At 48.7% G+C, this 20,950-nt stretch overlaps 2 protein-coding genes across 2 annotated transcripts; both read right to left on the minus strand.

Moving 5' to 3' along the window:
* Positions 1–276: 276 nt before the first annotated feature.
* Positions 277–1,614, minus strand: LOC109744238 (NAC domain-containing protein 90-like). Its single transcript, XM_073498630.1, has 3 exons — positions 1,422–1,614; positions 1,045–1,334; positions 277–740 (listed from the first exon to the last, which is right to left on the minus strand). Exons 1-3 carry the CDS (start codon positions 1,576–1,578, stop codon positions 426–428), a joined length of 762 nt encoding a protein of 253 aa, XP_073354731.1. The 5' UTR covers positions 1,579–1,614; the 3' UTR covers positions 277–425.
* An 8,277-nt stretch (positions 1,615–9,891) lies between these two features.
* Positions 9,892–11,216, minus strand: LOC109744227 (NAC domain-containing protein 90-like). The gene is made up of 3 exons (XM_040394735.3): positions 10,995–11,216; positions 10,601–10,911; positions 9,892–10,507 (listed from the first exon to the last, which is right to left on the minus strand). Exons 1-3 carry the CDS (start codon positions 11,149–11,151, stop codon positions 10,202–10,204), a joined length of 774 nt encoding a protein of 257 aa, XP_040250669.1. The 5' UTR covers positions 11,152–11,216; the 3' UTR covers positions 9,892–10,201.
* Positions 11,217–20,950: the final 9,734 nt, after the last annotated feature.

Raw genomic sequence — 20,950 nt, forward strand, 5'->3', positions numbered from 1 at the left:
TCCAAACAAAATATCTGTACCACGTGACCAGGTACAGGTCCAGAGTAAGCCCTTAACAGAGCCAACGTCCGTCCGCTCCCCCGTCGGGAACTGTCAGTACGTACACTGTGGCCTGCAGCGTATACATCGTTTTGAATTCATGTATTCCTTTGACAGTGACCTGCAGAACAGATCTCGATGCTTGCCTGGGCGGCTCAGATTTCGGGTTCACCTGGACCTGAGAGCCAAAACGCCCCGCTGCATTGTTAAATTCCACAGGGGAAATGATAGTACGTACGTAGAAATGGCATCATGGTGACGGCATTTTTTTTAAAGAAATAAAGAATTAAGTAGCTCATCTAAAGCTTTAGTGCAAATCTGTGTTTATTTTTCTAAATGAATCTTTAATGAATCAAATCTTGTTTAAGAGCTTCATCATCCATGTGTTAGACCCAGTCAAAGAGCTCTGCCCAGTCGGTCATGCCGTCGGCGAGCTCCTCATCGGCGCCTCCCTGCTTCTGCTGCTGCTGCACGGAGCGGTAGGCGTCGCTGGACGACGGGACGTCGTTGGCTGCATGCCTTTTCCTCTTCTGACCCTTTCCCACTTCAACATCCTGATTGGGCGACGCAAGCGCGGCGGACGACGACGCCGGGTCCTCAGAGCGGCATCCTCCGGCGGCGGCAGTGCACGGCCGGCGGTCGAACTGCCGCAAGCTGCCTGACCTTGTGTACAGCCGGCACAAGCTGAACTCGCTCCTCACCTACAAACAAGCACAAAAAATGCATAAATAAACATTTAAAGATGCTGTAACTGCTAGTAGCTGATTTGCATATCTCTTCACGTCTCAAATAACCAGTTGACCACGGGCACGTATGTATAGCAAATTAGCCACAGGCAGCTTTCGCAATCAGCATTCGATCATGGCTCTTCACTGCATGAAAGAACATCCGGCATATGGCGAATTGGCGAAAAGAATGGCAACTTGTGATTAACTTGTGATTCTAATATACTACTAGGACTGAGTATCATCATCTAACTAAAACGCGTTTATATTTGTTAATTACCTGGAGCCGAGCGGCGGCATCAGCACCGTCGTCGTCGAAGGCCCTGTACTCGTTCATCTTCCACTTGGTCTTGGCTCCGGCCGGTGCGCGGCCGCGGTAGAACACCATGGTCTTCTTGGTCCCGACGGGGCGGCCATCGGCGGAGTAGACCAACCCTGGCGTGCCCGCCGCCTTCCAGTAGCCTGACGGCGTCGTGCGGCTGGGCCGCCCGCCCCGTGCCTCCCGGTCCTGCCGCGCGCAGAAGTAGAACCACGGCTCCCCGTGCCCTGCACACGCTCCCCGGTGCACCTCTGCACGCACATACACATTCAGTTAGCAATGATAGCAGTTCGCTGCTAATAGCAGTGCATTACACATGTGTATATCTTGGTTCGTGCCTGGGAGCTGCCAGGGGTCGAGGGAGCAGACGTCGGCGACGGGGATGACGCGCTCGATGTCGCCGCGGCGGCGGCCGTCGAGCATGTGCCGGAGGTAGAAGCGCACCAGCTCCTCCTCCGTAGGGTAGAAGCGGTACCCGGCAGGCAGCTCGCCCATGGCACACGTCCAGTCGATATTGTGGAGCTCGAATGGAATGGGAACTGCGTGTGTGGTCTACGTCTGTGGAGCGTGGGGTTATATAGGACGGCGCGAGGGAGAAATTTCTCATGCTGCTGTGGAAAAACGTAGCGAGAGAGAGTGGGGAGTTTGCGGTGTGCGGTGGGGAGGAAGGACTCGGTCAGTCTCAGCCGTGTTCATATTTCACTTTTCTTAGTTATACTTACTTATATAAGAGTCTTAGTTAACGAGTGTTGATTCAGTTTTGGATTTAACTAGCCTGGCTGCCTACACCGGTCACCATCTTCCAAATGACGTGACTACGCGTGGGCGTGGCACGGAAAGAGTAACATGAAAATAATGTAGATGTAGATATTTTTTTTCGAGCCTTGGAACAATTGTTCTAAGGTATATTTTTCATATAATTGTAAAGAATATGCTACATGGGTGAGGAGAAAAGAGAGGAACAAAAAAGGTCCAAAGGGGTAAAACAGAATTATCTACTTCCTGCTCTATGTATGAACTCCATAAGATAGAGATTATTGTCTATCCACTGTGAACAAGGGCGTACCCAAGTTGAGCTACTCGGGTGCACAGGACACTAGGTGCAGGATGTTTTCTTTGTAAGTTTGATGCAAAATATAGTGTGTGACGCCTCATCTTTAGATGACAAATATGAGTGATCATATTGCTAGGACACCTGGTCATCTTCTCTCTAGCTCCGCCCCTGACTGTGAATACAAAAATCTGCATGCTTCTCCTTGATTTTGAATTGAACAAGCTTGAGATCATTTTTTAGAGCTGATCTCCAGTTTTGGATACAGGATTGTAAAGCTCTGAAGATCTTGCCATTTCTCTGAAGCCAATGTTCTCGCAGCCTAAAATTGTGATTTTCATGCCAAAAGCTTTGGGCAGTTGTTCATTGGAAAACATAGTTTCTTCATAGACAGATGTACCTCTCCTTTTTATTTATTTTTTTGAAACAAGGCAAAAGGCTTGCCATTTTCATTGAATAAGAAGAAGGTTTAAGAGTCTTGGCCAAAAGATCAGATTACAAGCATCACTCTCGCGGCATTATATTACACAAATATTTCGCCCCGGCAAGGCACCACAGCGAAATTTCTGCTTTGACGCGAGTCACAAGCACCCCGACCGGAATTGCCGTGCTGCGGAACACACGTGCATTTCGCTCTTTCCAAATTTCCCAAGAGATAAGAAGCATAAGGGAAAGAAGTGCCCTTCGAGATTGTGACCTCCCGGAAGTTATGTTGCGCCACCACTCCTTGACGGAAACCATGCCTCCCCAATTCGTAGGATGGACATCATGTAAACCGAGCCATGTTTTGATCATTCCCCAAACTCTAACCGTGTAACGACATTGGAAGAGAAGGTGAGCTGCTGATTCTGGCGTTTGTTTGCATAGCGGGCAAAGGTTACAGTTGGGCCCCTACGCTGAAGCCGGTCTGCCGTCCAAATCCTATTGTTGATGGCCAACCAAGCAAAAAAATTGCATTTGGGAGGAGCCCAGTTCTTCCAGACCAAAAGAGGCATATCTGAGTCGATAAGGCCAAGAAATTGTGCACGGTATGCCGTCGCCGCCGAATATTGGCCATCATTGGTGAGCTTCCAGGAAATTGAATCAGCCACGCCGGGGTTGAGGTGAATGTGTGATAGCTCACTCCAAAGGTTGACGAACTCGGCTATGTGGTTCACATCAAGGTTCCCACCAATGTCCACTCTGGAGACCCATGAGTTATTATGTAAGGCCTTCTGGACAGTGCAGTTTTTTCTTGCAGAGATCACAAAAATATTTGGCGCGATGTCTTTGGGTCTCATACCATTCAGCCAAGCAGACTCCCAAAACGAAGCCCTTATCCCATCTCCAATCAGAACCTTGGTGGCAGCAGCAAATATGTCTTTATCTTTGTCATCACACGGGTTCCCCAAGTTTACCCAAGGCTTACTTGGATCCGTCCAAGCTCCCCACAACCACCGGATGCGAAGGGCAGTAGCAAATTTTTCCAAGTTGAGAATACCTAGGCCGCCATGCATTTTAGATTTGCACACTTGCTCCCAGTTGATTTTGCATTTTCCACCAGAAATCTTGTCACAACCAGCCCAGAGATATGCACGCCGCAGGGAGTCGATCTTTTTCATGACCTCCACAGGGAGGTTTAGCACCGTCAAGTAATATATAGCAATCGCCGTTACAACCGACTTGACAAGCACAACCCTTCCAGGCGATGCGACGTGTTTGCCCATCCAAGGCGTAAGTTGAGCCGCAATCTTATCCTCGAGGGGTTGGAAGTGGATTCTATTTAATCTTTTGATCGACAACGGCAGACCCAGGTATTTCATAGGGAAAGACGATCGGTTGGCCGGGAAGAAGAGGAGGATATCATTCAGATCCAAGTTGTCACATCGGATTGGGGCCACTAGGCTTTTCGAGAAGTTGGTATGCATGCCTGTAATCTCTCCAAAGTGGGCCAGCGTGTCCACAAAGAACTTGACTTCGGTTTTGATGGGAGCAAGAAAAACAGCCGCGTCATCCGCGTAGAGGGACGCCCTGATCGTCATAGCGTTACCACCAAGAGGGTGCAGCTTTCCTTTGGCAGTAGCCTTCTTGAGAATATGGTGTAGAGGATCGATCGCCAGGACGAAAAGGAGGGGGGATAGAGGATCTCCTTGCCTCAAGCCCTTCCCAAGCTTAATTGGGTTGCCCGGAATACCGTTGAGCAAGACTCGCGAAGATGCCGAAGCCAAGAGAGTCGAGACCCAACCACGAAAGTGTTGGAAATATGCCCTGGAGGCAATAATAAATGGTTATTATTATATTTCTTTGTTCATGGTAATTGTCTATTGTTCATGCTATAATTGTGTTATCCGGAAATCGTAATGCATGTGTGAATACATAGACCACAACATGTCCCTAGTAAGCCTCTAGTTGACTAGCTCGTTGATCAACAGATAGTCATGGTTTCCTGACTATGGACATTGGATGTCATTGATAACGGGATCACATCATTAGGAGAATGATGTGATGGACAAGACCCAATCCTAAGCATAGCTCAAAGATCGTGTAGTTCGTTTGCTAGAGCTTTTCCAATGTCAAGTATCTTCTCCTTAGACCATGAGATCGTGCAACTCCCGGATACCGTAGGAGTACTTTGGGTGTGCCAAACGTCACAACGTAACTGGGTGACTATAAAGGTACACTACGGGTATCTCCGAAAGTGCCTGTTGGGTTGGCACGGATCGAGACTGGGATTTGTCACTCCGTATGACGGAGAGGTATCTCTGGGCCCACTCGGTAATGCATCATCATAATGAGCTCAATGTGACTAAGGAGTTAGTCACGGGATCATGCATTACGGTACGAGTAAAGAGACTTGCCGGTAACGAGATTGAACAAGGTATTGGGATACCGACGATCGAATCTCGGGCAAGTAACATACCGATTGACAAAGGGAATTGTATACGGGATTGATTGAATCCTCGACGTCGTGGTTCATTCGATGATATCATCGTGGAACATGTGGGAGCCAACATGGGTATCCAGATCCCGCTGTTGGTTATTGACCGGAGAGGCGTCTCGGTCATGTCTGCATGTCTCCCGAACCCGTAGGGTCTACACACTTAAGGTTCGGTGACGCTAGGGTTGTAGAGATATGAGTATGCGGAAACCCGAAAGTTGTTCGGAGTCCCGGATGAGATCCCGGACGTCACGAGGAGTTCCGGAATGGTCCGGAGGTGAAGAATTATATATAGGAAGTCCAGTTTCGGCCACCGGGAAAGTTTCGGGGGTTATCGGTATTGTACCGGGACCACCGGAAGGGTCCCGGGGGTCCACCGGGTGGGGCCACCTATCCCGGAGGGCCCCATGGGCTGAAGTGGGAAGGGAACCAGCCCTTAGTGGGCTGGGGCGCCCCCCATGGGCCTCCCCCCTGCGCCTAGGGTTGGAAACCCTAGGGTGGGGGGGCACTTGACTTGGGGGGGGGGGAGTTTCCCCCCCTTGGCCGCCGCCCCCCCATAGATGGGTTCTTGGCCGGCGCCCCCCTCCCAGGGGCCCTATATGAAAGGGGGGGGGAGGGAGGGCAGCAAGGACACAGCACTTGGCGCCTCCGTCCTCCCCTGCAACACCTCTCCCTCTCGCAGAAGCTTGAAGAAGCCCTGCCGAGATCCCGCTACATCCACCACCACGCCGTCGTGCTGCTGGATCTCCATCAACCTCTCCTTCCCCCTTGCTGGATCAAGAAGGAGGAGACGTCGCTGCTCCGTACGTGTGTTGAATGCGGAGGTGCCGTCCGTTCGGCACTCGGTCATCGGTGATTTGGATCACGGCGAGTACGACTCCATCAACCCCGTTCATTGGAACGCTTCCGCTCGCGATCTACAAGGGTATGTAGATGCACTCCTTTCCCCTCGTTGCTAGTATACTCCATAGATGGATCTTAGTGATGCGTAGGAATTTTTTTTAAAATTCTGCTACGATCCCCAACAGAAAGCGCGGAGGAACTCCAAGGTGTTTGAGAAGGTCGAGGAGGTAGTCCCAGCGAACAGAGTCGAAGGCCTTCTTGATGTCAAGCTCCTTTTCATGGGGAGCAAGAAATTCCAGCAATTTTGAGCAAAATTGCAGTCCCAGAGCAGACGTGTAAGAGTTTCTTTAGCATTTTGGCTACAGTTGGGACAATGTGGATCATCTAGGCGCTTTCGTTTTCTTTGCATGGATCTAGTGATGCGTAGGAAATTTTTTAAAAATTCTTCTACGATCCCCAACAGTGGCATCATGAGCCAGGCCTATGCGTAGTTACTATGCACGAGTAGAACACAAAGCAGTTGTGGGCGTAGATGTTGCCAATTCTTCTTGCCGCTACTAGTCTTATCTTGTTTCGGCGGTATTGTGGGATGAAGCGGCCCGGACCGACCTTACACGTACGCTTACGTGAGACAGGTTCCACCGACTGACATGCACTAGTTGTATAAGGTGGCTAGCGGGTGTCTGTCTCTCCCACTTTAGTCGGAACGGATTCGATGAAAAGGGTCCTTATGAAGGGTAAATAGAAATTGGCATATCACGTTGTGGTTTTACGTAGGTAAGAAACGTTCTTGCTAGAAACCTATACAAGCCACGTAAAAACTTGCAACAACAATTAGAGGACGTCTAACTTGTTTTTGCAGCATGTGCTATGTGATGTGATATGGCCAGAAGATGTGATGAATGATATATGTGATGTATGAGATTGATCATATTCTTGTAATAGGAATCACGACTTGCATGTCGATGAGTATGACAACCGGCAGGAGCCATAGGAGTTGTCTTTATTTTTTGTATGACCTGCGTGTCATTGAATAACGCCATGTAAATTACTTTACTTTATTGCTAAACGCGTTAGCCATAGAAGTAGAAGTAATCGTTGGCGTGACAACTTCATGAAGACACAATGATGGAGATCATGGTGTCATGCCGGTGACGAAGATGATCATGGTGCCCCGAAGATGGAGATCAAAGGAGCAAAATGATTTTGGCCATATCATGTCACTATTTGATTGCATGTGATGTTTATCATGTTTTGCATCTTATTTGCTTAGAACGACGGTAGTAAGTAAGATGATCCCTTATAATAATTTCAAGAAAGTGTTCCCCCTAACTGTGCACCGTTGCGAAGGTTCGTTGTTTCGAAGCACCACGTGATGATAAGGTGTGATAGATTCTAACGTTCGCATACAACGGGTGTTGACGAGCCTAGCATGTACAGACATGGCCTCGGAACACACGCAATACACTTAGGTTGACTTGACGAGCCTAGCATGTACAGACATGGCCTCAGAACACGGAGGACCGAAAGGTCGAGCATGAGTCGTATAGAAGATACGATCAACATGAAGATGTTCACCGATCTTGACTAGTCCGTCTCACGTGATGATCGGACACGGCCTAGTTAACTCGGATCATGTTTCACTTAGATGACTAGAGGGATGTCTATCTGAGTGGGAGTTCATTGAATAATTTGATTATATGAACTTAATTATCATGAACTTAGTCTAAAATCTTTACAATATGTCTTGTAGATCAAATGGCCCACGTTGTCCTCAACTTCAACGCATTTCTAGAGAAAACCAAGCTGAAAGATGATGGCAGTAACTATACGGACTGGGTCCGGAACCTGAGGATCATCCTCATAGCTGCCAAGAAAGATTATGTCTTAGAAGCACCGCTAGGTGAAGCACCCATCCCAGAGAACCAAGACGTTATGAACGCTTGGCAATCACGTGCTGATGATTACTCCCTCGTTCAGTGCGGCATGCTTTACAGCTTAGAACCGGGGCTCCAAAAGCGTTTTGAGAAGCATGGAGCATATGAGATGTTCGAAGAGCTGAAAATGGTTTTCCAAGCTCATGCCCGGGTCGAGAGATATGAAGTCTCCGACAAGTTCTTCAGCTGTAAAATGGAGGAGAATAGTTCTGTTAGTGAGCACATACTCAGAATGTCTGGGTTGCACAACCGCTTGTCTCAGCTGGGAGTTAATCTCCCGGATGACGCGGTCATTGACAGAATCTTCAGTCGCTTCCACCAAGCTACAAGAGCTTTGTGATGAACTTCAATATGCAGGGGATGTAAAAGACCATTCCCGAGGTATATTCAATGATGAAATCAGCGGAGGTGGAGATCAGAAAGGAACATCAAGTGTTGATGGTGAATAAAACCACTAAGTTCAAGAAAGACAAGGGTAAGAAGAACTTCAAGAAGGACGGCAAGGGAGTTGCCGCGCCCGGTAAGCCAGTTGCCGGGAAGAAGTCAAGGAATGGCCCAAGCCTGATACTGAGTGCTTTTATTGCAAGGGAAGTGGTCACTGGAAGCGGAACTGCCCCAAATACTTAGCGGACAAGAAGGCCGGCAACACCAAAGGTATATGTGATATACATGTAATTGATGTGTACCTTACCAGTACTCGTAGTAGCTCCTGGGTATTTGATACCGGTGCGGTTGCTCATATTTGTAACTCAAAACAGGAACTGCGGAATAAACGGAGACTGGCAAAGGACGAGGTGACGATGCGCGTCGGGAATGGTTCCAAGGTCGATGTGATCGCCGTCGGCACGCTGCCTCTGCATTTACCCACGGGATTAGTTTTAAACCTCAATAATTGTTATTTAGTGCCAGCTTTGAGCATGAACATTGTATCTGGATCTCGTTTAATTCGAGATGGCTACTCATTTAAATCCGAGAATAATGGTTGTTCTATTTATATGAGAGATATGTTTTATGGTCATGCCCCGCTGGTCAATGGTTTATTTTTGATAAATCTCGAACGTGATGTTACACATATTCATCGTGTGAATACCAAAAGATGTAAAGTTGATAACGATAGTCCCACATACCCTTGGCACTGCCGCCTTGGTCACATTGGTGTCAAGCGCATGAAGAAGCTCCATGCAGATGGACTTTTGGAGTCTCTTGATTACGAATCATTTGACACGTGCGAACCATGCCTCATGGGTAAGATGACCAAGACTCCGTTCTCCGGAACAATGGAGCGAGCAACCAACTTATTGGAAATCATACATACCGATGTGTGCGGTCCAATGAGTGTTGAGGCTCGCGGAGGATATCGTTATGTTCTCACTCTCACTGATGACTTAAGTGAATATGGGTATGTCTACCTAATGAAACACAAGTCTGAAACCTTTGAAAAGTTCAAGGAATTTCAGAGTGAGGTTGAGAATCAACGTGACAGGAAAATAAAGTTCTTACGATCAGATCGTGGTGGAGAATATTTAAGTCACGAATTTGGTACGCACTTAAGGAAATGTGGAATCGTTTCACAACTCACGCCGCCTGGAACACCTCAGCGAAACGGTGTGTCCGAACGTCGTAATCGCACTCTATTGGATATGGTGCGATCTATGATGTCTCTTACCGATCTACCGCTCTCATTTTGGGGCTATGCTTTAGAGACTGCCGCATTCACTTTAAATAGGGCTCCGTCGAAATCCGTTGAGACGACACCGTATGAATTATGGTTTCGGAAGAAACCTAAGCTGTCGTTTCTAAAAGTTTGGGGATGCGATGCTTATGTCAAGAAACTTCAACCTGAAAAGTTCGAACCCAAGTCGGAGAAATTCGTCTTCATAGGATACCCTAAGGAAACCATTGGGTATACCTTCTACCTCAGATCCGAAGGCAAGATCTTTGTTGCCAAGAATGGGTCCTTTCTGGAGAAAGAGTTTCTCTCGAAAGAATTAAGTGGGAGGAAAGTGGAACTTGATGAGGTGATAGTCACCCTTTCCGGCACTTGTAGATCAAAAAAATGTAGATTTTACAGCACTATTTATAAAGTAAGACCTCGTTCATGACAACAAGGTTTTGAATACCGAAACCTGCTAAGTCTTTTGGCCTACACACATCAGACCATTTGAGAAGATGATATTTCTTTTTCTTATCATCTTCCTGCTAGTGTAATCTGGAGCAATCTTAATCTGAAGAAGTTCATTCTCTTATTTACCACCACCGGCAACCCATAAAAGGCCATCATATAAGTTCGGCATACCAGTGAGAGAGCATTGTATCTGAGTAACCCTAATGCCACCAGGCAGCAGCCTACCCTGCTGCATCATCCATCTCTTAGATCCATGCCAAAAGCTCTGCCCAGTCGGTCATGTCGTCGACGAGCTCCTCATCGGCGCCTCCCTGCTTCTCCTGCTGCTGCTGCACGGGGTGGTAAGCGTTGCTAGACGGCGTGTTGACGTTAGCTGCATGCCTTTTCCTCTTCTGACACCTTCCCACTTCAACATCTTCATCCGGCGATGCAGGCACAGCGGACGACGACGCGCGGCTGCCTCCGGCGAAGGCAGTGCACGGCCGGCGGTCGAACTGCCGCATGTTGCCTGAACTTGTGTATAGCCGGCACAAGCTGAACTCGCTCCGCACCTACGAACAGACACAAACAATGCATTATTTTTTTATTGTTGTCTGGGAGCACTGAGTATAATCTAACAAAAACGCGTTTAGATAGTTAATTACCTGGAACACAGGGTTCGGTGCCGGAGCGGCGCCATCGGCATCGGAACCGTCTTCCTCGAGGGCCCTGTACTCGTTCATCTTCCACTTGGTCTTGGTCCCGGCCGGCGCGCGGCCGCGGTAGAACACCATGGTCTTCTTGGTCCCGACGGGGCGGCCGGCGGCGGAGTAGACCAACCCTGGCGTGCCCGCCGCCTTCCAGTACCCCGACGGCGTCGTGCGGCTCGGCCGGCCGCCCCGCGCCTCCCGGTCCTGCCGCGCGCAGAAGTAGAACCACGGCTCCCCGTGGCCGGCGCAGGCGCCCCGGTGCACCTCTGCACGCACATACGCGGTCAGTTAGTAATGAGATGGCAATGCATTCCATGGCAGCATTGGAATGATCGACATGTATACGTGCCTGGGAGCTGCCATGGGTCGAGGGAGCAGACGTCGACGACGGGGATGACGCGCTCGATGTCGGCGCGGCGGCTGCCGTCGAGCTTGTGCCGGAGGTAGAAACGCACCAGCTCCTCCTCGGTAGGGTAGAAGCGGTACCCGGGAGGCAGCTCGCCCATGGCGCACGTCCGATTGGTTTGATCTCCCTTCGCGTTGCGCAACTGATCTTGATGGCTGAGCTCGAATGGAGTGGGAACGCCTGTATGGTGTACGTCCGTGGTGCGGGAGGTTATATAGCAGGGCGCGAGGGAGGCGTCGCGGTGCTCAATCGTGGAGAATTTTCTCATGTTGTGGTGGAAAAACTTAGCGAGAGTGGGGAGTTTGTTGTGTGTGGTGGGGAGAGAGGACTCGGTCAGTCTCATCCGTGTTCGAATTCCCATTTTCATAATTATAAGAGTCTTGTAGTTAATTGGTGCTGATTCAGTTCTGGATTTAACTAACCTGGCAGCCTGCACCGGTCGCCATCTTCCATATGACGTGACTACGCGTGGGCGTGGCACGGCAACAGTGATGACATGGCGACATGCAGATCGACGCCGGTTTGAGGATGCTTTCACGGTAGGATTATTGCCTTATTGGTTGGGTGATGAGACAAGTTGCTGTTTTGTTCATCCACGCTCGTTGGCAAAATATGCATGGGGTGGTTAGTTGTGCATTTGTAATTAACATGAACGAGAGAGTATCAGGTGATACCGGAGCTTTGGTGCTCGCGTGATATGGGCTCTCACGAGTTGTTGGATATGAGGGCAGGGCTCACGCAACTTTGCGAAAAAGCCCTGCTTGAATCTCAAATTTACGCGCAAGTCTTGGAGCTAGGCTGTGACCCTAAGGTTATCTACAGTCGGGCACCCCAAACCGCACCCAAACGCCCGGGCGGACAGTCCGGTCACTGATCGGTCGTGAAAAACCGACCTAGGCGGGCGTCTTAAACCGTCCTCAAACGCTCGGGCCGTCCATGGCCCCTCATATCTAGCTAAATATGGGGCGAATATGAGGTGCCCCGGGCGCGTCCGCCACGTAGGCTTGGCCCAGCCTGGCCCACCCGTGCCCCACAAATATCCCCATCTGGAAAACGCTAGACACCGGTCAATCCGAACTCCACTTCACTCCCCTCTCTGTCCACTCCACATTCGATCACCTTCGAACCCATTCGATGGCCGACGACCGAAGCAGCGTTGCCTCCGGTGGGGAATCCGGCTCCAATCACGACTAGGCGAGCCTGTTGCGTGGGTAGAGCCCGATGATATGGAGGAGGTTGCCCTTCGCATCGCGTTGTAGTGTTCGCTGCTCGACCAAGGCGAATCTGGCAGCGGCGGATCTACTTCGTCAGCGCCCGGCGCCCATCGACGCAGCATCGGCGACGTCGGCAGCCCTTCCCGCCTGGCGCACAGCTCCGGGTGCTCCGCTCTGCTCCTTCAGGTATGCCGCCCACCACCACCACACTCTGGTCCGGAAGTGGTACCCGGCCACCGCTGGGTCCTCATGCCCGCGTCGGGGCTGGAGCGCATGAGGACACCCGAGTTCGAGGCACGTGCAGCCTGGCGCGAGCGGTAGCGGTCGAGGGATAGGGCAGCGGCAGGGAAGGCGCTGTCCGCGTGAGCGCGCTAGTCAATCTCGAGGCTGCGCTCCTCGCGTCAGTCCTCCGCCGCCCTCTCACGACAGCGGAGACGGATGCGCGGTGCCTTCACCGCAAGAATGCCAAGGCGCTCCGACTCGCCATCAACTTGTCGGAGCGTGAGGCAAACAAGGACGCAGCGGCGAAGAAGAAGAAGGCCCGCCATGCGAAGGAGCAAGACCGCCTGCTCCGCAGGCTGTCGAGCAAAAGGTGCAACTCCGACTCTGATCTGACGGACGGCTCCACCTCCAGCTCTGACGACGTCGCACCTCCGCACGCCGACGCCTACATGGAGGAGGGGCACAGCCGCGCCGACGACCGGAAGGGGAAGGGTCGGCGAGGAAATGGTGATTTCCTCGGCCCTTCTCCGTTCTGTTTATATGTTATCTATGTTTTAAGTACTTTGTAGTATGGATTTGCATTGTTCGCCGTTGAACTCCGATGAACTGTGCTCCTTTTGTTCGATGATGAAATGTTGATCCGATGAACTGTGTGTTGATCATGTGTTTACGTAGTGTTGCATGGTTTTGAGATTTCGGATATGAGTAACATGGGTGTGAAAGCGAAAAATATGATGTGTGCCCGCGGATGTGCTCGGGCGCGTTCGTTGACGTTTGAGGGCCTGGATTTGCTATGTGTTGCTGTAAATGCTCTTAAATCTGGGCCCATATTATAGGAGCACCAGAGCTTCTATATCACCTAATGCTCTCTCTAACATGAACCTACCGTGCACTTGGATATTGAACTTCCCTACTAATATGAGAGCACTCATAGTAGTAGAAGTCATCTGCGGATGCAGAGGCCAAGGGCTATTCTCATTTTCCAAAAAAAGAGAGGAGAGTACAAGTTAGTGCAAGTATTTCAGGTAGCTTTCTATTGCCATTTGGTTTCTAGTACAGCTTTGTACTCCATTAGTTTCAAAATAAGTGTTTCAGTTTTGTACTAACTTTAGTACAAAGTATTAAAGTTGAGACACCTATTTTGGGACGGAGGAAGTATTTATTTCTATAGAAAGTCATTGTTTTATTTAACAAATTATTGAAAGTCACTCTAGTGAACTTTGTGGATGGTAAGGGTGAGCTTTGGTGAGGTTTTAGTTTTTGTTTCTTGGCCTCTGAACTTATCAGGCCCTGTTATAACTTGAATTTGGTCGATCCTTTGGGTCACCTCACTCCTGATGTATTATCAGTTTTATGATGAATAAAATTGGGAGCGGGTGCTCCTTAATTCGAACAAACAGGAGAGAGCTTTGATGATTCGACGGTTTTGCTAAAGCTAGTGACTATTTTTAATACTCAGAGTAGATTTGTGAGCCACTCAATTTTGCATAGAGATTCATGCAGATCTTGTGAATTTGTAGAGAAGGAAGAACCAACAAAAGTATATTCCTTTTTTTTGGAACTAACAAAAGTAGATTCTACTTGTATACCAACTGCATAGACATTTCGTATTTCTATTTGTATATGCTTGTATTTCCATAGAAACATAGTAACTTGTTTCTTGACCTCTTCAATGATCCATAATACTTTTTCATGAATATTCTATCTAATCGGGATGTTCTTTAGACAAGTGAAGCGTGTGGGGCCAATGAAAGAGACAATCCGTCATCCAAGCTGACCGTGGGACCTTGCAAACAAAACAAAAAAACATCGTAAGTGCTCCTACTTGATTGCAATGGTTAGTGAGAAAACGGGTAGGTGGCAGACTTCAAGATTTGAAGTGACAACTGATTATTCGAACTCAACCATACTCGCTTACTTTTCGTGTAGAACTAATGCCTTGACAAATTCTTATGGAGAAATAGTTTTCCTTGGCGGTACAATGGTCAATGAGGTGCTCTCGTCCAAATCATCAACCAATAAGGCCAATTTTCCGTTCTACAGAGGAAGGTTAGATATTTGCCATTCCAAATCGTGAAAGGGGACATGATTTTTAATCATGGATTAGCGAGTTTTGCACAGGACCGTACATCAACGTTTTTCCCATTACACCTATCTCTGCATCAAAGATGCTTATAGTCAACTTTTTTGACAAAAACAATATATTAGCATCAAGAGACATGACCTCTACATCAATAGGATCACAAGAATGTAACGCCCCGAGACCGACGCTCCAGAAAACTTCCATGTTTTTTTCGAGTTCGTCGTGTGTTTTATTTGTTTGTTGCATTCATCATCGCTTTGCATCCGCATGTTTTCAAAAAACTTGCATCCGTTCGTAGTTCCCGCTTCTCCCTGTTGCCTTCGTTATCCCTTTCGAGACCAACCGTTTTTTTGTTGTCCGACCGTTTGAGCCTCTCTGCACAATGCACAAAACCCCTCCTCGCGCGCGTCCGAAAATTGTCCCGAACCCGACCCGGGTTGTTGTTATCGATGGGTCCGGATCATCCCCTAACATCCCTAAAACATCTCCGTTTTATTATTCGGGCTACCTAATCTATTTATTTACGACCGCCCGATTATAATCGGACGGACCGGATTAACCCCTACCTAATCCCCTACCTATATAAATAGTCCAACCCTAGACCAATCCCTAAAATCTAGCCCCCTTGTCCCGTTGATCCCATCGCGCCGCCGCCACTCCTCCAGACCCCTCTGCCTTGGGATCCCCTCATTCCTTCCCGAGCCAACCCAGCGCCGCCACCCACCTTCCTCGATCGGCACGCCTACCCGATCCACCACCGCACCAAGCCGCATCAGCAGCTTCAGGAACCCATCGCTCCACTCCCTTTCTCGCCTCCCGCGGCGCCCGAGCACCGCCTGGAGCCTGACCTCGTGCGCCACCTCCTCGCTCCCCTCGTCAGCCAGGAGCTCGAGTTCCTGCTTCGTTCCCCTCCGTCCTCGCTCGTCCTTCGCGCGCGGAAAGCCGCAACACCACCGGAGCTCCCTCCGCCGGCGAGCGCCACCGCCGAAGCTGCTTCGTCCCTTCGCCATCGAGCACCAGCAGGCCGCTGCACCTCTCCTTCGTCTCCTCCTTCCTCTGGCTCTCTCATCTCTCTCTTACCCGACTCCCCTCCCTCTTTGTTTGCCCACAGAATGAGTCCAGCCCCCGGAGCTCCTCGACGCCGGCCGGATCCGACGCCCTGGAGACCCGCGCCCCCGCCGGACCTCCTTCCTCCAGCGCCAAGTCCTGCCTCGAGCGTGGAGCCATCGCCGTTCCTCCTTCGCCGCCTGGATCCGGCCCCTTCGTCCACCCTCGCCGGAGAGCGCGCCAAGTCCACCGCCGTCGCCAAGTCCGGCTGCGGCCGTCGCCCCTGCATCCTCTGCTTCGAGCAGGAGGACGAGCGCGCCGCCGCTGCCGCGTTGACCGCGCCAATCGCCAAGACCCGAGCGCCCGCTTCCGTTGACCGCACCCCTCTGCATCGTGGGTGTTACAAGTTGGTAATCAGAGCCATCCCCGACTTAGGAGCCCCTGCTTGATCGAATCGCTGGCGTTGTTGAGTCTAGAACAAAAATGTTTCGAGTCTTAGGATTATATATATTGGAGAGTAGGATTCTTTTTACTCCTCAGTCCCTTCGTCGCTCTGGTGAGGTCTCCTGACGTAGAAGTTTTGACTTTTCTCTCCTCAAATTTCACTAAATTTTTTTAGGATCACGCGGGTATCTTCGAATCATTCCGATGGTTTTGTGACGAGAACATTGTTCTTGGTGCCTCCTGACATTTAGGGGTTGTGGCAGTGTCCCGGGGAGTTGAGCTCCGAGGTGTTGTCGTCACAATTTTATCGTTGCAGTTCTGGAATACCTGAGTTTCGCCGACATCAAAATCTCTTTTATGCAGTTGTTGGTGAGATCACCTCGACGCCACCTAGTACTGGGGCAGGAGTTCGGGAGTATTGCCATAACTCGTATAACGGATGCTTTTCGAAGGTTGAGGTAAACGATTTCCGAAGGTTTCTTGGTTATGTGTTGACGGATGGATACAGCTGGATCTAGGGATTGTTAGTTTGGGTGATATATTTTGTGTCCCCTGTATCCCCAACACCAGATTGCATAACCAGAAAGTTTCGGGAGTTTATAAGTGGGAATTCAAGTAGCTCCTAGGATATCTTTCCGACAGATGCATGATATGAGATTGGGGTTCGACGTCTAGTGGTCCGCCTTTCCACGGTAGGTTTTACAGTGGTCTCGTAGTGTCTTAAAGAGTCCTTGGTTATGCCGACTTGGGGACGCTTCGTATGTCATGTGCACTGCCTTGTACATGATGGTGCTGTACGATCGAGCCCGTGTGGGCCCCACCACGAAAACTTCGGACGAAATCTCTATCATATGTTTGCTCCGGCTTATTCTGCAAGCCAATCCTTTGTTTTGTTTTAAGTTGTGGTATTGGAGTTGCTTCGAAGTCAAGTGTTGATTCCATACCATATTCTAAGCGGTGTTCTCATATTTCTATGTGGTTGCTAATCCTTTCGATCATCGAGGTTGTCATATTAATTCTTTTCAACCGGTGTGCTTCTCTTCAAGTGGATCCAATCATTTTCAATATTCGCAAGATCAATTCTAAGTTTTCTCAACGGTATCCATTCCATCAGCCCCAAGTTGCATTTGTTTTCCCGCCCTTTTTTCTTCAAGGACTTAGATTTCTTAATCAAGTTTCCTTTTTATTGATGCGAAGTCTCTTTATTCTTTTCTTTCAATGTTCTTATCCGGTGATTTCCCATGAAGATACTAACGGAGCTTCAAGTTTATTATTCTTCGTTCTTTTTCTTCTCCGGTGGACTAAATTCAAGCCTTCAATGTTGGTCACATTCCTTTCCTTGTTTCAAATGCATTCTCATGCCGGTGTACCTCTTAATCATCCACTTCTCGCCATTCATTTGTTCTGGAGTGCCGAAGATATCTCAGAAGATTTGTGTCTCCATTATCAATCCGTTCAAGCTATTTCGAGGTTGTTATCTCTTTTGAGCCATTTAATTCAACCGGTGCAATCTCCTTTTTCAAGTAATTTTTTTTTCAACGGTGTTTCTTTTGAGTGGGCCCTAACCCACAGGTCTTTTTCCAGGATCTTACCTGACTCTTCTAATTTTTCTGGAGTTATTCTCAAATTCATTTCAAAGTTTGACGTAAGAACGAGTCATCATCAGTCAAATGTCTTTCTCCAAGATCTTCCAAATTCTTTTCATTTTTGGTTCAACCTTTCTAATTTTCATCCCGGAGTATCTCAACAATTCATGGTGGTGTTTCTCATCGTCATTCTCTGCATTTGAAGACCGAAGAAGAGTTTTCCTCTAAATCATTCCTCTAAATCATATCCGTTCTCTTAAAGATTCATGGATCTAACTTCTTGCCATCCTCTCATAATTGTTTTCGACTGTGAGAATTCTTTTCACCCATCCGGGGCAATTCATGAGTCTTTTCAGTTTGATTCTCCGAAGGCCATCATTTCAGAAGAGTTATTCGTTCTCAACATTCAGCTCTCGTTCTCCAAATCTTCCGGTGCATCGTTCAAGTATTCTCTAATCAGCTCGTGATCTCTTCGTTCACTTGTATCTAAATTCTCTCAAGTATCTTCGTTCATTTTCTAATTCTTTCGGGTGTTTCTTTATCTTTTCTTCATTCATTTTCAATTCTTACGGTGGTTCATTCAAGAATTCTCTTCCGTTGTTATCGTATCAATTCATTCGTTCTTTTCCAAATTCTCTTCCGTTGTTACCGGTGGTTCGTTGAAGTCCTTCTCAAGGTTGCGCTATATCTATCTTAATCCTTTCTACGGGAATAAGTAGTATGCCAAAATCCATTGCTTGTCATCAATTTAAATTGGTGAAGGATACGCATAACATAATTCTTGTTCTTGTTTCATCCAAGTGATTAATTCCTTCTTCCGGAGTTCGTAATGGTATCAATTTATCAGTTCTAAGTTGTTCATCTCTTCTTTCTGGAGTTTGTTCATCATATCACATTCTCGGTTCCAAGTTGTTCATCTTTTCTTTCCGAAGCTCCAAGTCATTTCAATTATATCATTTCAAAGCTTCATCTAATCATTGCAAGGCTTCTCTCGGAGTTCTTTTCAATTTTCCCTTTCGTTTGATCATTCTTTTATTATCGGAGTTCTTCATGGAGGATCAACATGGTGGCTCATCAAGGATTCGTTTCATTCTTCAATTGTTCTTCAAGATTTCTCTCGGAGTTAAGATCCGCCAAGCTATACTTTAAAATAAACATGGTGTTCAACACATGTTTTGTTTTGAGGAGTTCAAGCATTCTTCATCTTGCATTCCGAAGTGCAATTCTCTCTACCTTATCTTTTGGGATGGTGTTATGTCATTTTTGACAATTTCCTTCATGTTTCATGATTCAGAAGTTGTCAGGAATGAGATAATTAAATCCATCATTTTCTCTTCGTTCAAGAGATCTTTTCGACCAATCAATCTTTTTGTTGGAGTTGTATTGGGTTATATTTCACCTATAGCCTTCCCTAAGGAATGTAGCTATTTGTGGTGTTTATCAATGATCAAGTTTTCTCCTTCTCATCTTGGTGAAGAAGTTTTCATCTCCTTGTTGATCTCAATCCAATCAACTGTTTCCGTTAGTGGCGGGTTGTCACCTCATAATTTTGAGATGTGTTCCATAAGCCCTCAACAAGCTTGTTCTTTTCGTTGTTGATTTTCCAACAACTCCGTTATAACCTTCTTGGAAGGGTGCTTTCCAAGCTCATTTGTGGCAGAAGGTGTCATTTTCTTCTCCATCCGTTATTCCAAGGATCTATCTTCTTTTACTTATTTTCTTCCGGAGGCATGGTGATGTTGCTCTCTTCGCTTATCATCTCGAATCGTGAAGATCGTGTTCTTTTCGTACTTATCCATTTAACCGGAGTGTTGTGTCATCTCCTCAATTTCTTTTCATCTTATCAAGTTTTCCTTCTCTTTTCAACCGGAGTGCTGTCAAATTATGTCATTCTTGTTCCTTGGCTATCTCGTTATACCGGTGTGGTTTCATATTCTTTTGGTTCGTTAAGCCCTTGTTTCATGTCTTTCAACCCACAAGGTTCTTGTAATGTTCCTTGTTCCTCTTGCTGAACGGAGTGTTTTAAATTTTGTTCACCTCCGTCGTGTCATTTCTTCAAGCTTTGCAACCTCTCAAGGTTCAATGGTTTCACTCGTTTGTCAAGAAGCAACTTTGTTTCACCTCTTCCTCTTCCGCTTCTCTCCGGTGCCATCCTAGATCTCGGGACGAGATCCTCTTGTAGTGGTGGAGTGTTGTAACGCCCCGAGACCGACGCTCCAGAAGACTTCCATGTTTTTTTCGAGTTCGTCGTGTGTTTTATTTGTTTGTTGCATTCATCATCGCTTTGCATCCGCATGTTTTCAAAAAACTTGCATCCGTTCGTAGTTCCCGCTTCTCCCTGTTGCCTTCGTTGTCCCTTTCCAGACCAACCGTTCTTTTGTTGTCCGACCGTTTGAGCCTCTCTGTACAATGCACAAAACCCCTCCTCGCGCGTGTCCGAAAATTGTCCCGAACCCAACCCGGGTTGTTGTTACCGATGGGTCCGGATAATCCCCTAACATCCCTAAAACATCTCCGTTTTATTATTCGGGCTACCTAACCTATTTATTTACGACCGCCCGATTATAATCGGACGGACCGGATTAACCCCTACCCTAATCCCCTACCTATATAAATAGTCCAACCCTAGACCAATCCCTAAAATCTAGCCCCCTTGTCCCATCGATCCCATCGCGCCGCCGCCACTCCTCTAGACCCCTCTGCCTTGGGATCCCCTCATTCCTTCCCGAGCCAACCCAGCGCCGCCACCCACCTTCCTCGATCGGCACGCCTGCCCGATCCACCACCGCACCAAGCCGCATTAGCAGCTTCAGGAACCCATCGCTCCACTCCCTTTCTCGCCTCCCGCGGCGCCCGAGCACCGCCTGGAGCCCGACCTCGTGCGCCACCTCCTCACTCCCCTCGTCAGCCAGGAGCTCGAGTTCCTTCTTCGTTCCCCTCCGTCATCGCCCGTCGTTCACGCGCGGCAAGCCGCAACACCACCAGAGCTCCCTCCGCCGGCGAGCGCCACCGCCGAAGCTGCTTCGCCCCTTCGCCATCGAGCACCAGCAGGCCGCTGCACCTCTCCTTCGTCTCCTCCTTCCTCTGGCTCTCTCATCTCTCGCATACCAGACTCCCCTCCCTCTTTGTTTGCCCACAGAATGAGTCCAGCCCCCGGAGCTCCTCGACGCCGGCCGGATCCGACGCCCTGGAGACCCGCGCCCCCGCCGGACCTCCTTCCTCCAGCGCCAAGTCCTGCCTCGAGCGTGGAGCCATCGCCGTTCCTCCTTCGCCGCCTGGATCCGGCCCCTTCGTCCGCCCTCG

This window comes from Aegilops tauschii, chromosome 1, assembly GCF_002575655.3.
Source record: "Aegilops tauschii subsp. strangulata cultivar AL8/78 chromosome 1, Aet v6.0, whole genome shotgun sequence".
Classification (NCBI taxonomy): Eukaryota; Viridiplantae; Streptophyta; class Magnoliopsida; order Poales; family Poaceae; genus Aegilops; species Aegilops tauschii.